We start from the raw sequence: 14190 nt of genomic DNA, 5'->3' as shown, positions 1-14190 counted from the left end.
CGAAGCACTAATGTGACTGTTTGTTTGCGGAAGGCTTCGCATAAATGTGAATACGTGGACGATTTGTTCAGTTTATGACCTTCAGGTAGGTTTTTTTGTTGGTTCAGAGTCTAGGAACTGCATCCAAATTAAACATTTGGATCAGAAAGTCAGCAGCTGAAACACACACACACACACCATGTATTTGACCAGGTGTGACTCAGCGGAGGAAAACACCCAAAACCTTTTGACAAAATGGTTACGAGTCAAAGAAAAAAAAACAAAGGTTTTTGTATGTTGCGTGTGTGTGTTGGTTTTAACTGTATTCTGGATTGGCAGGTGGGGGTGGAAGAAAGAATAAAAAACAGGCCGAAACATTAGCACGACTACTGAGAGACGAAACTTGAGTTGATTTCAATGTCACTCGATAAGAATGTTATCTATTGATATAAAGCAATTTGTTTATGCAGCGCAAGAGCGGGAAGCCACATGTTGTCGTGGGACCCCGCAGCTTAAACTGGCTTGTAAAATAGTGCCATAATGACCTTTTAATTTGAAATTGAAAGGGTGTTTTTTTTTTTCTTTTCTTTTATTCAACAGGTAAAAAAAAAAAAAAAGATATCCGTACGTTTATATTGGAGCCTGCAGTACCGTACCCCGCCGCAGTGTTGGAAATATTGGCGCTGTGTGGGGATGGCAGCGCTGTGAAGACCAAACCGCCAAAAATTCTTGGAGAAGAAGCAGAAGAAGAAAATGGCGGAGTACCTGGCGTCCATTTTCGGCACAGAGAAAGACAAGTGAGTTTTATTTCATATTTGACTTTACTTTAATCCTCCGGGGGGTCTTCAGATGCTGCGTATGTGCAGCGGGGAGCATTTGCTGCTGGTCGGGCTCGATTTGGTCTCCGCAGACGTGCTGGGGCTCACAGTTGATCCGACGTTAGCGCGAGGGAGCTAACGGGAAGCTAACGAGAAGTGAACGAGGGGCTAACGGGAAGTGAACGAGAGGCTAACGAGATTCCAATGAGAAGTGAACAAGAGGCTAACGTGAAGCTAACGAGAACTGCACGTGAAGCTAACGCGATTCGAACGAGAGGCTAACGCATTTGAATGGAACTCATGGAGCGACGCTAACCATTAGCTTACAGTTTTCTCCAACATGCTGCCCCATAAATAAAACATACAACGATGCATCTGTTTGAACAGAGTGATGGGGCATATTGAATAATAATCTGTGGGATTACAGAGTCGGTTATTTCGCAGAGCTGGGCTGCTCGTGAATGTAGCATGAAGCTAATTGGTAATATTAAAGCATCTCTGGGATTATTAAATTTTTTATTCAACAAAGTGGCTTTTCGAGCAAACATTAAGTCGTAGATGGAAATACAAACTGATGTTTTGGTTACAAATACTGGGATTAAATACTGTTGGAAGTTTTATATCTGAAGGCTTAGTTTGTCACAAATCTAAGAGAGATAATCTATTTTTAATCACTCAGTGCAGATCTACCGTGGTCCTTAAATTATTTAAAAGTTAAAAGTGCATCTTCAGAGGTGGAGACCTTCTGTAAAACCAGACCCGGAGGTGGAGGCTGTGAATAAAATGTGTCCATTGTTTCTATTCCAGGGTCAATTGTTCCTTCTACTTTAAAATCGGAGCATGCAGACATGGAGATCGATGCTCGAGATTGCACAACAAGCCAACCTTCAGTCAGGTGAGTGAGAGCGTCTCGCAGTCGTGACTCTGACTCTTGAACTATCAGACTTTGGTTGCCGTGGGCTTATCGGGACTCGCACCACTTATCAGCGGCTGGATGTGGACAAACGCACAGACTCTCTGGATTCCCATGGGAAGGGGGGGGGGGTCTGTTCCACTCGCCTCATGTCTCCAGCGGATCAGAGACCAAGTTTAACTGTGTTTTAACTGTTTTCTGCAGACCATCCTGATTCAGAACATCTACCGTAATCCCCAGAACAGCGCTCAGACGGCCGACGCTTCCCGCTGTAAGTCCCAGAACCTCCCGGAGAAACGGGACTCAAGCTCCAGAGACTCTTCGAATCCCGAACTCACACATTTAAGACGTTCCATTTAATCAACTTCACGGAATAAACAACCTTCTTGCAAGGTCAAGAGACACACATGCCAACGCAAACCTTCAACAATGAACCAAACAGTTCGTTGTTGAAGGTTCAAGTCAGATTTTATGCACTGGGCGAATTTGAAATGACAATGAAAGACGTGACAACAGAACTTGACCATGAAGGACGATGGCACTGATTTTATAGGATTGTCTCACTTGTTTTTAACATTATTTCACCGCCATATCTGTCAATAAACTGCCTTTTGTTTTCTTTTTCCTGTGAATATCCCATTTCAACGTTTAAAAAAGAAACAAAACGCATAGTTATAGTGTTTTATTTCAGAAAAGTTGCGCGTATACGAGGCAACATGTTGACAATAATGTGTATTTTCACGGAAACAGCAGAAACACTGAAAACGACGAGATGGCGCCGTTGGTTATTTTTGTAACGATCAATACGCTGTAAATGTGAAGGATCAGTTCCCAGAGGTTCTAGTGGACCAAGTCGGATTGTTATTATCACGGTGACTGTCAAAATAAAAGCGCCAACTCCCAGGAGAATGTGGAGTCATGACATGCTACTGAGCACGTGCAGAAGAGCTGTTTACTACGGCTGCAGTGCGTATGACCAATAGCAGCGTTTTCACGGAAGGACAATTCAGAAAAGTTGTATTTTTGAGGGGGAAAAATGTGAGGTTTCCTATAAAAAAAAAATAAAAAAGTAGCATTTCCCCTCGTTTCCACGGAGAGGGGGCTGTTTCCAGAAGTTGAGTTTGGTTTTTTTTGCCCTGTCCACTGGGACATTCATTTAGAGGGAGTATTATGTGCATTTCCAGGGGAAACAGGGTCGAAGCGTTTGTTTAAAAAGTTGCGCTTTCCTTGTTCCCATGACCAGTTGGGCCTTTTTTTTTTTTTTTACCCCGAAAAGTAGCGTTTTCAGTGTAAACTGCTGTTGCGTCACGCAAGAAAACCTCCGACAATTATCCTTGAGAATCCCCGTGTAAATGGGACCTGAAAGACTTCAGGTTTTGACAAACCTTTTGAAGACGTGTGTGTTTTCGACAATAATGAAAAATGGGTCATTCTTAATACGTGAACTCACTGCCGTCACACGAAAACCCCAACTGTTGAGGTCCTGCAGAGTTCCTGACACCGACTCAGCGGCCAGTTTCCCATCAGTCGTTCTTCTTTGTGGCGCGGCGTTGTTTCTGACCGCTGTCGTTTTCCAGGTGCCGTCAGTGACGTAGAAATGCAGGAGCACTACGACGAGTTCTTCGAGGTCAGTGACTCTTTGCCGCTCCTCTCTGCTGCTCCGTTGTGGCGACCGCCCGGCGTCTGAAGCCGCCTGTGCCTTGTCCCCCCCCACTCCCCATCCCCCCCATCTCCCCCCCAACAGGAGGTGTTCACGGAGATGGAGGAGAAGTACGGCGAGGTGGAGGAGATGAACGTGTGTGACAACTTAGGTGACCACCTCGTCGGCAATGTTTACGTTAAGGTTGGTTCAGTCGCTCTACAAGGGGGGGGGGGGTTCCAATCCGAGCGCTTTCCCAAAAGAGGCTCAGTTTAAAAAGACTTTTTTTTTTTTTTAATTAAGTGTTTTCAAAATGTTGCCCGTGAACGAGGCCTACAACAGAATAGCAGTCTATCCGTCCTTTAAACGTAATAAAGTGCCCGATGATCATCTGCACCTGGATTTACATTTTTTTAGCCCCGTTTATGCGACAGGGTTTTCAAGGAAAACTTTATAAATCGTCTCCGCGGAAACTCGGTATGTGGACAATGTCTTGAAGCGTTGTCGTGGAAACGGGGCACTAAAAAAAAAGCAGCTGCCCGGTTCCATTAGCTGCAGTGGTCTTGTTGAAATTGGAAGTCGTCAAGGAGTACTTGACGTGTTCGTCCTGGTTTTTCCCGCAGTTTCGCCGCGAGGAGGACGCGGAGAAAGCCGTCATGGACCTGAACAACCGCTGGTTCAACGGCCAGCCGATCCACGCCGAGCTGTCCCCCGTCACCGACTTCAGGGAAGCCTGCTGCCGCCAGTATGAGATGGGGTGAGTTCAGCCGAGCCGCCGTAAACCCCCCCCCCCCCCCCCCACCACCACCACCACCACACACACACACACACACACACACACTCCGGGTTTATGGCGTTCCACGCTTGTTTGTCTGCCGGCGATACGAAGCCCAGCAGATAAAGATTAGCTGTCCCTCGTGGCGCGGCCGCCACGTTTTCACGCTGCCGTCTCTCCCACAGCGAGTGCACCCGCGGCGGCTTCTGCAACTTCATGCACCTGAAGCCAATCTCCAGGGAGCTGCGGCGGGAGCTGTACGGCCGCCGCCGGAAAAGGTGAGGACCCCACTCCCCGCTTCGACCAGGGGGAAACCAAAACCGACCGACCAACCAAGTGATAACCGGCTTCGCTTTTTCTTTCCTGCCCCCCCGTCAGGCACCGCTCCCGCTCGCGCTCCCGGGAACGACGCTCGCGCTCCAGGGACCGGCGGCGGGAACGCGAGAGGCCGCAGAGGTCGAGGGATCGAGAGCGCTCCGGAAGGTTCTGAAAGAAGCCCCCCCCCCCCACCCCACCCCCACTCCTCCTCCTCCTCCTCACACACTGTTCTCAGCCCCAGCAGTGACGACCGTTCTTTTCTCTCTCTCGTTTGTTTGTTTTTTTGTTTTTTTTTTGGTGAAATCTTGGAAATTGTGTTTTGTTTTTTTCTTTTATTCCCTTTTTTTTAAAAATGAGCTTGTCGCTTTCTCAATAAAAACAGATTTGTAACTGCAGCTGGTTCCTCTCTCTCCTTTCCCACTTTGGAGAACGGATTTATATGAGCCGATTCGAGGTTCAGCCCGGAGGGTCGAGCGTCATTTCTGATTTTTAAAAATATTTGTCCTAAAGAGTTGCAGACAAGACCTGAGAGCAGAACTTTCAAGTGAAAACTAAAAACTTGCGCCGTGTCTTGGGTGTTTGTTTACACGAGCAAGATGTTTGATTGGAGCCGCTGTTCATTTAACTTTTTGAAAATGGTATAACTGCGTAAACTCAGATGACAATGACTTTGTCTCCATGGAAACGAAACTTTAGGAAGACTCCCTTCCAAAACAATGTGGGAAAATAACATTTTGAAGGAAAACTTTCCGACTGGAAACAAGAAAAATGCAACTTTTTGGAAGTTACTGAGTATTTATTATAAAATCGAGCAAAATCAGCCATATTTCATAATTTGAAGGTAATAAAAGGTGTTTTTCTTTTTAAAAGGGTGAATGATGCAACAATAAGAGCTGCTGGATCATCCTGAGCCTGTCCTTTGTTGTTTTTAAGTTATTGACAGTGAAGCAAACATTGTAAAATCAATTATTTATACAGTAAAAAACAAACATTTCAGTGTTTCCAAAGAGAAAGCAGATGAGTCAATGTTGTTTTTCACTTTGGATTGAAGGTGATCGGACTAATAATTCCCCCATAAATATAGAAGACTTTACATAATGTTCTCATGTTTTGCTTTTATAGACAAACAAAGGTTATAAAAGAGCAGAAATGGGATTGATAAGACAATTATAGTCTTAGTTTATAGTCTTGTTTGCTTGTTTCTTTTTATGGTTCTTAATTGAGGTCAGGTTTCCTGCATGGGACAAGGCGAGAATATGAAGTTTTAAATGGCATTTAAGTAAACAAACAAAAAATACAGATTTCTTGTGGAAGAGGGAACAAATGTTACAAAACATCATAATATTATGTTGAAGTGAAAGGAAAGTTTAAAAATTGTTTTCTTTTTACTTATTAACTCAGTTGTTAATGTTTCTGAATGTAATGTGCTTTTATTTTGGACAAAAATGAAGTTTGGAGACATAATCAGACTTGAGAAGATATTCATGACCTTGTCTTTTTTGCCTTGTCTGCACTTTTTGAAGATTATTAATGGAGTTCACGTGTTCCGGGTGAGTTTTTCCTATTGAAGAATCAAACTTTACAACTGTATCTGCAAACTTATACAGAATTGTAGTGAAAATTTGTGAAAATATATCATCAATTATGTTTAATACAGAAGTTTTCTTTGTTTTTTTACTTGTTTAAATGGGTTTGTTTACGTTTCTGGGTGTGAAACGTGGTGAAATGAAGCGAAACTGTATAAATAAATAAATAAAGAAAATTAAAAAAGTGCAATGACGGCGATTAAAAGGTGTAACGTGGACAAAACGTCCCGCGGTTTGGACTCCTGACAGGTTACTTTACCTCCCAGGTTGGGTTTCTGCGCCGTGTCACGTGCGTCAGGGCGCTTGCGCCTGCGTGTCGGGTCAATAAAAGGTAAACAGATGGCTCCGCGCTGCGTCCCGCGCTCCCATTGGCCGAGCCGGCCAAACAGACGCCCCCGCGGCAGCCAATGGGAGCGCGGTCCACCCCGCCGCGGCCACGTGCGCGCCGACGATAAGCGGCGTGCCCGCGGTCCCCTTCGGCTCATTCCGCCGCCGCCTGTCTTCGGCTCGCCCGCAAACCCCGGAGACAAAAGCCGAGATTTACACCCCGACTTCACATTTCTGCAGGTGGGAAGTCTCCAGGTGAGTGCAAACCACGCGAACCGCGCGGGGGACGCGCCGCGAGCGCACGCACGTGCGTGCCAGACGTTGAAGACGCGTTGCTGATGCAATACTGCGCAGCGGAGCCAAATCGTTACAATTCAGTTTTCTCCTTTTCGCCTCTTTATCCTCCTCAGATCTCAAGTTTCGGCCTTTATTCTCCATTTTTCTTCTGATTTATTCACTGCCAGCCTCTATTCACATGTAATAATTCAAATGTTTTCTTTATTTACTGTCCTTCAGCCTCTATTCACCTTCATAATTCACATTTTTCTTTCTTTCTTCTCTCCCAGCCTCTATTCAATTCATAATTCACGTTTTTTCTTTCTTTCTTCTCGCCATAGCTCACAGTTCAGCCGATATTAACCATTTAATTTCACATTTTCGTCCTATTTATTCTCCCCCAGTCTTTGTTAACCATTATAGTTCACATTTTTCTTTTTATTTAACCACTTTATTCTGTCCAGAGTTCACACCTTCGCCTCTGCTCACCGTTAAATCACACGTTTCTTCTGTATTCTCTCCTGTCTTCACCCTCAACTCATTATTTATAATTTTCACCCCCTGTCTTCATTCCCGAATCATTTTAATTCTAAAGTCAGTTTTCCTCTTTATCAGTAATTCCTTCTCTTCTCATCCAAATGCAACCAACAACTTTTGGGAAGTTTATAGTAAAAGCAGGATGTATTTCAAAGTAAACTTTTGTGTGATATAAGATAAGATAAGCCTTTATTGATCTCACAGTGGAGAAATTTACAGCTCTGAAGGACACTCATGAGTAGGAAAGACAAGAAATGTGCAAACAGTTAGACAAGAATAGAGGTATCTTATATACAATGACTATCAAGAACTCTAAGGGCCAAAAGTATTTACATGTCGAGGAAGGTGTGTTTTTTTAAATCTGTTTTAAAGGTCCCAGAGTGACCTGGTGAACTTTCAGGTGTCAGTGTCCTTTTATTATCATTTTTTTTTTTTTTTTTAACACAGTGCTTCTATGGTCGGCATTCCTGCTGTTCACTTCATTTGTGATGGCTCAGTGCCTGACTATGGCCCCGCACTTTGGTTAGTTGCTGGCAAAGCAGTGATCAGGCCTGCTATTATTCCTGGAGAGCGCCGACATACCGAAGGTGATTACCGATGCAATAACTTAAGCAGATAAAAAACGGGGGGGATTTTTCATTATTCTGATCAGGAGATCTTTGAGGATTGGACTCTTGGCTCCGGTCTGGCACTCCTTGTAAATCTTCAAAGTCTCTCGGCTCTGTGGGATCATATTGTTCCATGAAGCCTGCAAGCCCAACCTCAATGACCCCCTACTTGTCCTGCCATACTTTTAACCAAATGCAATGTTCATCAAGGGCAAATACGTGGGGTTCTGGGAAGGGAACATCCCGGGTTTAGATTTAAAACTAATCTTTTCTGATTGTGGCCCAACTGAAGTCAAAATGTTTCAAAGTGGTGCAGCAGACAGTTGGTGTGCCGTTTTCTTTTTCCCATGGCGAGCTGTTTGCTTAACGAGAAGCAGCCTGTCCGCCCTGTGGACACCCGTCTCGCCTCACCATATAATCAAAGTGGGGGCCCTGTTTTAACAGCTGGCCCCTGTGTGTGCAGAGCATTACTGCAGGTTCAGCTGATGGAGGAAACTGCTGGAAGTGGTAATAAGCACGGAAAACACGTTTGGAAAGGTATCGGTCCGATCAGATCGAGAGATCTGTTGGGACGGATCGAGACATTTGTTTGGCCAATCTAGAGATCTGTTGAGATGGACAGACATTTGTTGGGATGGATGTAGATATGTTTGGATAGATGGAGACGTTTGTTTGGACGATCTAGAGGTCTGTTTGGACATGTCAAGACATTTGTTTAGATCGTCCAAACAAACCTCTGGACGATCTAGAGGTTTGTTTGGACGGATCAAGTCATTTGTTTGGACGATCTAGAGATCTGTTTGGACGGATCAAGACATCTGTTGTTGCGGATCCCGAGCTCCTGTTAGGACGCTGGTGTAACTCCAGTTTTCCTGTCATCCCAGGAGGCTTTTTTCCAGAACCAGGATATAAACTCTGTCAATAAAAACAAATCGTTGGCCTCGTTTGCGCTTGTAAAATTCCTATGAGTCAATCCAGCCGATTGCGAAATCAGCCAGGCGCTTCCTGCTGTTAATCTTGATAATAGAATCTTGGTGTACTGCTGGAGATAATGTTTAACTTGTTTTTTTTTCGCAGCAGGTAATCAATTAGTCCTTTGTGGGTCATTGGGTTATGGCAGAGTGTGAAGTACCGCTCCGTTTTCAGGAACTTCTGATGAGGTGGCTTTCTTCTTTCAACCGACTGACTCAATCACGACTAAACCCTTCATCACTCTCTCTTCTCGTCTCGACTTTCTCATGCAATGGGACACTTCTCTCTCTGGTTCCGTGCCACTGCGCCTCCTGGCCAAGCATGACGAAGCGTTTCCTTTTGTCACCTTGAGTGACTCGGCGTTTATGTGAGAAAGGAGTGGTGTTTGTTTGTGTTCCTTTTTAATGGCATGGTATTTTCGCGAGGCAGGGAGTTCCTTCTACATGCTCACACATGGTGGTGACGGTCGTCGCCTCCAATTCCTCCCGTTGTTTTAAAAAGAACTTCGTTACACCTAGTCTGCTTAATAAATGTTCAGTATTTGAGTTCTTGTTTCCCCCCAATAGGATGAATCTACATATTTCTGTGTGTTTTGAGGAAAAAGCTTGGATTTTTGTTTGAATGCGTTTCCTCTTATCAAACGAAACTGGTGTCAAATTACAACTTCTTTTCTTTGGCCCATTTTGAAAACGTTCCTTCGCACCCGTTTCCAGGTCGAAACCATGCCGTCGGTTCCCTCAACCAAAGAGCCCATCAAGGCGCCGGCGTGCCCGCACGCCGGCAAGCTCCTCAACGGCGACGGCAAGTTCCCGCTCAACGGCGTGGACAAGCTGGGCTCGGCGGTGGAGCCGGAGGACGCCAAGCGCTCCATCCACATCGCCACCAAGAGCTCCTCCCCCGAGAGGAAGTGGATCCGCCCCGACGCTCCCAGCCGCTGCAAGTGGAGCCTGGGAGCCTCCAAGGCCGACTCCCCGCACACGCAAGCGCCAAAGTGAGTGGGAGCCGCCATTATGTTTTTGTTTGTTTTTTTCATTTGAGCCGCAATAATATTTATTTAAAAAACACATTTTTTTTGCTTCCTCCTAGCAAAGTTTCGCCGCCCATCCTGCCGAACATCCTGGACCGGATCGGAGACACTCCCATGGTGCGCATCAACAAGATCCCCAAAGTTTTCGGACTCAAATGCGAGATATGTGAGTTGTGCAAAACGCGCTCCGGCCAAGACACGACAAGTCGCCACACGAAAAGGCCCGCGGCAATTTATTCACCGGTAAAACCGGTCCGGCTTGATTCAGAGAGGTTAATAAAGTTGATTTAGGAGTCGTGGTGTGGTTTTCCTCTCCTGCTGACGTCTGCCGTGGTGAAAAAATGAGAAATTTCCAAAAGTGGACCCAAAATTTTTTTTATATTTATAACAAATATCAAAGTTTGAATTGAAAGCAAGGGAAAAGAGACTCCAGGTGAATAAATAACCAATCAAACTGAGAACAGGCGGCACAAAAACCTTCCTGTGTTCATTTTACATCCAGAACATTCCGAGTTGGGATCCGGGTTTTAGATTATTTAAAGTAGTTCAAGGCTGATTAGTGCAACTTTTTGAAAACGCTCCAAGCGAAGGAAGTACGTGTTCAGCGGCGAACGCAAAACTTTCCTGAAACCAAAAAAAAAAAAAACCTGATGATTTTTCAGTTGAAACGTTAGCGGGGTCTGAATCGGGTTCTCATCGTGGGACTTTGTCTCTGCAGTGGCCAAGTGTGAGTTCTTCAACGCCGGCGGCAGCGTGAAGGACCGGATCAGCCTGCGGATGGTGGAGGACGCCGAGAGAGCCGGCGTGCTGAAGCCCGGAGACACCATCATCGAGCCCACGTCCGGAAACACCGGTAATTCATCACGTGTGGCTGATTGGGGGGGGGAAACAACACAACACAACAAAAAAACCCATGTAAAAGTCTGTCAACTGACCTCGTTAAACCTGCCCTGCGTGTTTCGTAGGCATCGGCCTGGCGCTGGCCGCGGCGGTGAAAGGATACCGCTGCATCATCGTCATGCCCGAGAAGATGAGCATGGAGAAGGTCGGTATGACGACATTCATGCGCGTCGCGATGCGTTGCGCGGACAATGCGTGAAACCCTGTTCTCCTCCCGTCCCCCCCCCCCCCCCCCCTGCAGGTGGACGTCCTGAGAGCCCTCGGGGCGGAGATCGTCCGCACGCCCACCAGCGCCCGCTTCGACTCGCCCGAGTCGCACGTGGGCGTGGCGTGGCGCCTCAAGAACGAGATCCCCAACTCGCACATCCTGGACCAGTACCGCAACCCCAGCAACCCGCTGGCTCACTACGACACCACGGCGGAGGAGATCCTGGAGCAGTGCGGCGGTGGGAAGACCTTTTGGTCTGTTTTTTTTTTTTTTTTTTTAAACCCTTCAAATTAGACGTTTGAACCCGTCTGACTCGTCTCGGAACAGGTAAAGTGGACATGCTGGTGGCCGGCGCGGGGACGGGCGGGACGATCACGGGAATCGCCCGCAAGCTGAAAGAGAGATGCCCAAACATCAAAGTAAGACTCTTGGGCGTTGAGTTCCGCCGCGTGAATGAGGCGAAGCCGCCGGCAAGCGCGTGACCGCCGCCTTGTGTCATATATGTGTGTGTGTGTGCGCAGATTGTCGGCGTGGACCCCGAGGGCTCCATCCTGGCTGAGCCCGACGAGATCAACAAGACGGATAAGACGCAGTACGAAGTGGAGGGCATCGGGTACGACTTCATTCCCACCGTGCTCGACCGCTCGGTGAGTATTTCAAATAACCACGCTTTAAAGTCACGCTTTACGTGACGGGATGTAGTTGCCACTGGCGCTTTCATAATGAAGCCAGATGGGCAGAGAACAATACGCTGTAAACATGAATAAAGGGGGGGGGGGCATGGATATAACTCAATCCAGCTGGAGGACTGTTGGAGATCATGTTCGAGTGGAAAGAATTCTAAAAACCCTCACCACAATCCCTACCCTGAGCCTTACCCTTAGCCCTACACTATGTTCTGTGGTCAAAGTAACGGTCTTAACATAATATGTTTAATATAATTGTAAATCAATTCCGGCGTCAAGGGGTTATAAAGTTCTGTTTTCCCGGTTTCCATGGAGACAGAAGTCAGAGCATTGTCAAAATGTTGCTCCCCACCCATCCCTGCTTCCACGGGGTTGTTTGCCTCTGTTTTCACAAGAGATGTCGTATTTTCTGAAAAATGCCCCCCCTCTCCCCCTCCATGTTTCCACTGGCTCTTGAGCGCCAAAACACCGGTACAGTTTTCTATATTGACTTGAATCGTCTCGTCCCCAGGTTGTGGACACTTGGTACAAGTCCAACGACGAGGAGTCCTTCAACATGTCCCGTATGCTGATCAGAGAGGAAGGACTGCTGTGTGGTACGTTCCCTACGCCTTCCCTACGCCTGCGTCGGAACCAAAAAGTCCCGGCCGCGTTTTGATGAAGACTTTTGTTCCCCGCGACAGGGGGCAGCTCCGGCACGGCCATGGCCGCCGCCGTCAACGTGGCCAGGGAGCTGAAGGAGGGTCAGCGCTGCGTGGTCATCCTGCCGGACTCCATTCGCAACTACATGTGAGAATCCCAACCTCTGGTCGTTGAGCGCCGCCGGCACAGACGTCTGAATGTCTCCCGACTGTCTCCCGCGTACCAAAAAAAGGTCCAAGTTCCTGAATGACAAGTGGATGGTCCAGAAGGGCTTCCTCCGGGAGGAAGACCTCATGGTGAAGAAGCCGTGGTGGTGGAACCTGAAGCTGCAGGGCCTCAACATGTCGGCCCCCCTCACCGTCCTGCCCACCGTCAGCTGCCAGAAGACCATCCAGATCCTCAAGGACAAGGGCTTCGACCAGGCGCCGGTGGTGGACGAGGCTGGGTGAGCGTCGACGGGGTTCAACGAGGTCCAAGTGTCGAGACGGTCCTCTTTACCTGTTTTTGTAAAACCCCCCCCCCACCTCCGCAGGTTAATCCTGGGCATGGTGACTTTAGGGAACATCTTGGCCTCCATCCTTGCTGGAAAGATCAAGCTGTCCGATCCGGTCAGCAAAGTGCTCTACAAGCAGTTCAAGCAGGTCAGACCTGTCTCCCCAATTAAGCCCACAGTAATGCCAGGGTGTAGCACCATCTTGTGGCAATTGCGTGAAACTGCTCAGAATCTGGTTGATTTCCCCCCCCTTCCGTACTTCGGACGTCTCTTGAGTCCTAAACGTTGGACTTCTTCTTCTCTTCATCCTCAGATCCGACTGATTGACAACTTGGGAAAGTTGTCTCGCATCTTGGAGACGGACCACTTTGCTCTGGTGGTGCATGAACAGATTCAGTGTGAGTGCAGCCATCTTGTTTCTTCCTCCTCTGAGAACCGTCATGTCTGAACAGGAGGGCTTTATTTTTCTGATTCATTCCACTGTGTTTAAATCCTCTCGCTCCATCCCCTGCAGACCTGACGGACGGCAGCGCCAGCCTCAAGCAGATGGTCTTCGGCGTGGTGACGGCCGTCGACCTGCTGAACTTCGTGACGGGCCGGGAGAGGCGGGAGCGCTCCATGTCCGAGTCCACCGACGAGATGTGATCGCCGACCGGGGCAATCGGAGCGACGTGTACATTTTTTTACATAAGAAAGAAAGGCAACGCGGGTGATCGGAACGCCTCTGGTGTTTTTGAAGTGTTGGATTGACTCTTCCTTCCATTTTACATTTTCAAAATGATTGATTCATTTTTTTTTTTAATCTTTGCATTGTGCCATTTGATGATGGCTTCTGTATTATTTACAGGAAATGATTATTCCTTATTAAATGTATGCTCAGAACTCAAAGAAAATCTTTTGTACGTTTTAACTTGACGCCTGTGTGTTGCTTTATGTGTCCGATGACTGACTGTATCACCACTGCCTTGTGTACCAATCGTCTGTCGGAATTAGACCCGTTGAGTTGCTCTGTATATACGCACATTATTCTCTTGTAGTGTTTCTCATTGTTGGCTGCTTTTTTTATTTGTGGATGACGCACAAAGAGGACGCGGAGCGAGGGCATTTGTGGATGATGAAACTGGTGGCAGTGATGTCACTGTGATGTCGTCTGGATTATTTAATCTCCGATGTTTCTGGACGGCAACATATTGTATTGCAGCATTTTTTTCCCCAAGGGGATGAATAAAGTTTGAAGAAAGATTTGAACTCCCTTTTTTTTCCTTTTAAAAAAAAAAAGTTGAAATTATAGTGTGTGGGTGTGTACGTCTTACGTTCAATGTTAATTAAAAAACATAGTTTATATGAATATTATTTGAAAGACTCAGAATGAGACAAACTCATTTCCTCCACCGCTGAATCGAAGTAAACGTCACGCGCTCCTTTTCAACGAAGTTGCCACAAAGTACATCACCAGTCATTATGTTTGTGTCTGCCATGTGGGTCG

At 46.8% G+C, this 14190-nt stretch overlaps 2 protein-coding genes across 2 annotated transcripts; both read left to right on the top strand.

Moving 5' to 3' along the window:
- Positions 1 to 726: 726 nt before the first annotated feature.
- On the top strand, positions 727 to 4837 carry LOC308147626 (splicing factor U2AF 35 kDa subunit-like). The gene is made up of 8 exons (XM_080519890.1): positions 727 to 776; positions 1605 to 1692; positions 1915 to 1981; positions 3288 to 3337; positions 3455 to 3553; positions 3973 to 4106; positions 4310 to 4402; positions 4503 to 4837. Exons 1-8 carry the CDS (start codon positions 733 to 735, stop codon positions 4612 to 4614), a joined length of 687 nt encoding a protein of 228 aa, XP_080376016.1. The 5' UTR covers positions 727 to 732; the 3' UTR covers positions 4615 to 4837.
- Positions 4838 to 6478: 1641 nt separating this feature from the next.
- On the top strand, positions 6479 to 13939 carry cbsa (cystathionine beta-synthase a). Its single transcript, XM_080519865.1, has 14 exons — positions 6479 to 6610; positions 9462 to 9739; positions 9835 to 9941; positions 10494 to 10628; positions 10741 to 10820; positions 10917 to 11121; positions 11211 to 11302; positions 11405 to 11530; positions 12081 to 12165; positions 12253 to 12358; positions 12444 to 12656; positions 12744 to 12852; positions 13018 to 13102; positions 13219 to 13939. The coding sequence occupies exons 2-14, from the start codon at positions 9471 to 9473 to the stop codon at positions 13347 to 13349; spliced, it is 1743 nt and encodes a 580-aa protein (XP_080375991.1). The 5' UTR covers positions 6479 to 6610; positions 9462 to 9470; the 3' UTR covers positions 13350 to 13939.
- Positions 13940 to 14190: the final 251 nt, after the last annotated feature.

Source organism: Blennius ocellaris, assembly GCF_963422515.1.
Source record: "Blennius ocellaris genome assembly, chromosome: 24".
Lineage (NCBI taxonomy): Eukaryota > Metazoa > Chordata > Actinopteri > Blenniiformes > Blenniidae > Blennius > Blennius ocellaris.
The sequence above is the reverse complement of the archived record's forward strand: the minus strand, read 5'-3'. Positions and strand labels throughout refer to the sequence as shown.

Bases quoted from the DNA above. Each gene is read 5' to 3' on its own strand.
- cbsa (XM_080519865.1), top strand. From the start codon at position 9,471: ATGCCGTCGGTTCCCTCAACCAAAGAGCCCATCAAGGCGCCGGCGTGC. The intron at 12,166-12,252 runs GTACGTTCCCTA...TCCCCGCGACAG, and splicing joins AGAGGAAGGACTGCTGTGTG to GGGGCAGCTCCGGCACGGCC. The intron at 13,103-13,218 runs GTGAGTGCAGCC...CATCCCCTGCAG, and splicing joins GGTGCATGAACAGATTCAGT to ACCTGACGGACGGCAGCGCC.
- LOC308147626 (XM_080519890.1), top strand. From the start codon at position 733: ATGGCGGAGTACCTGGCGTCCATTTTCGGCACAGAGAAAGACAA. The intron at 3,554-3,972 runs GTTGGTTCAGTC...TTTTTCCCGCAG, and splicing joins TCGGCAATGTTTACGTTAAG to TTTCGCCGCGAGGAGGACGC. The intron at 4,107-4,309 runs GTGAGTTCAGCC...TCTCTCCCACAG, and splicing joins TGCCGCCAGTATGAGATGGG to CGAGTGCACCCGCGGCGGCT.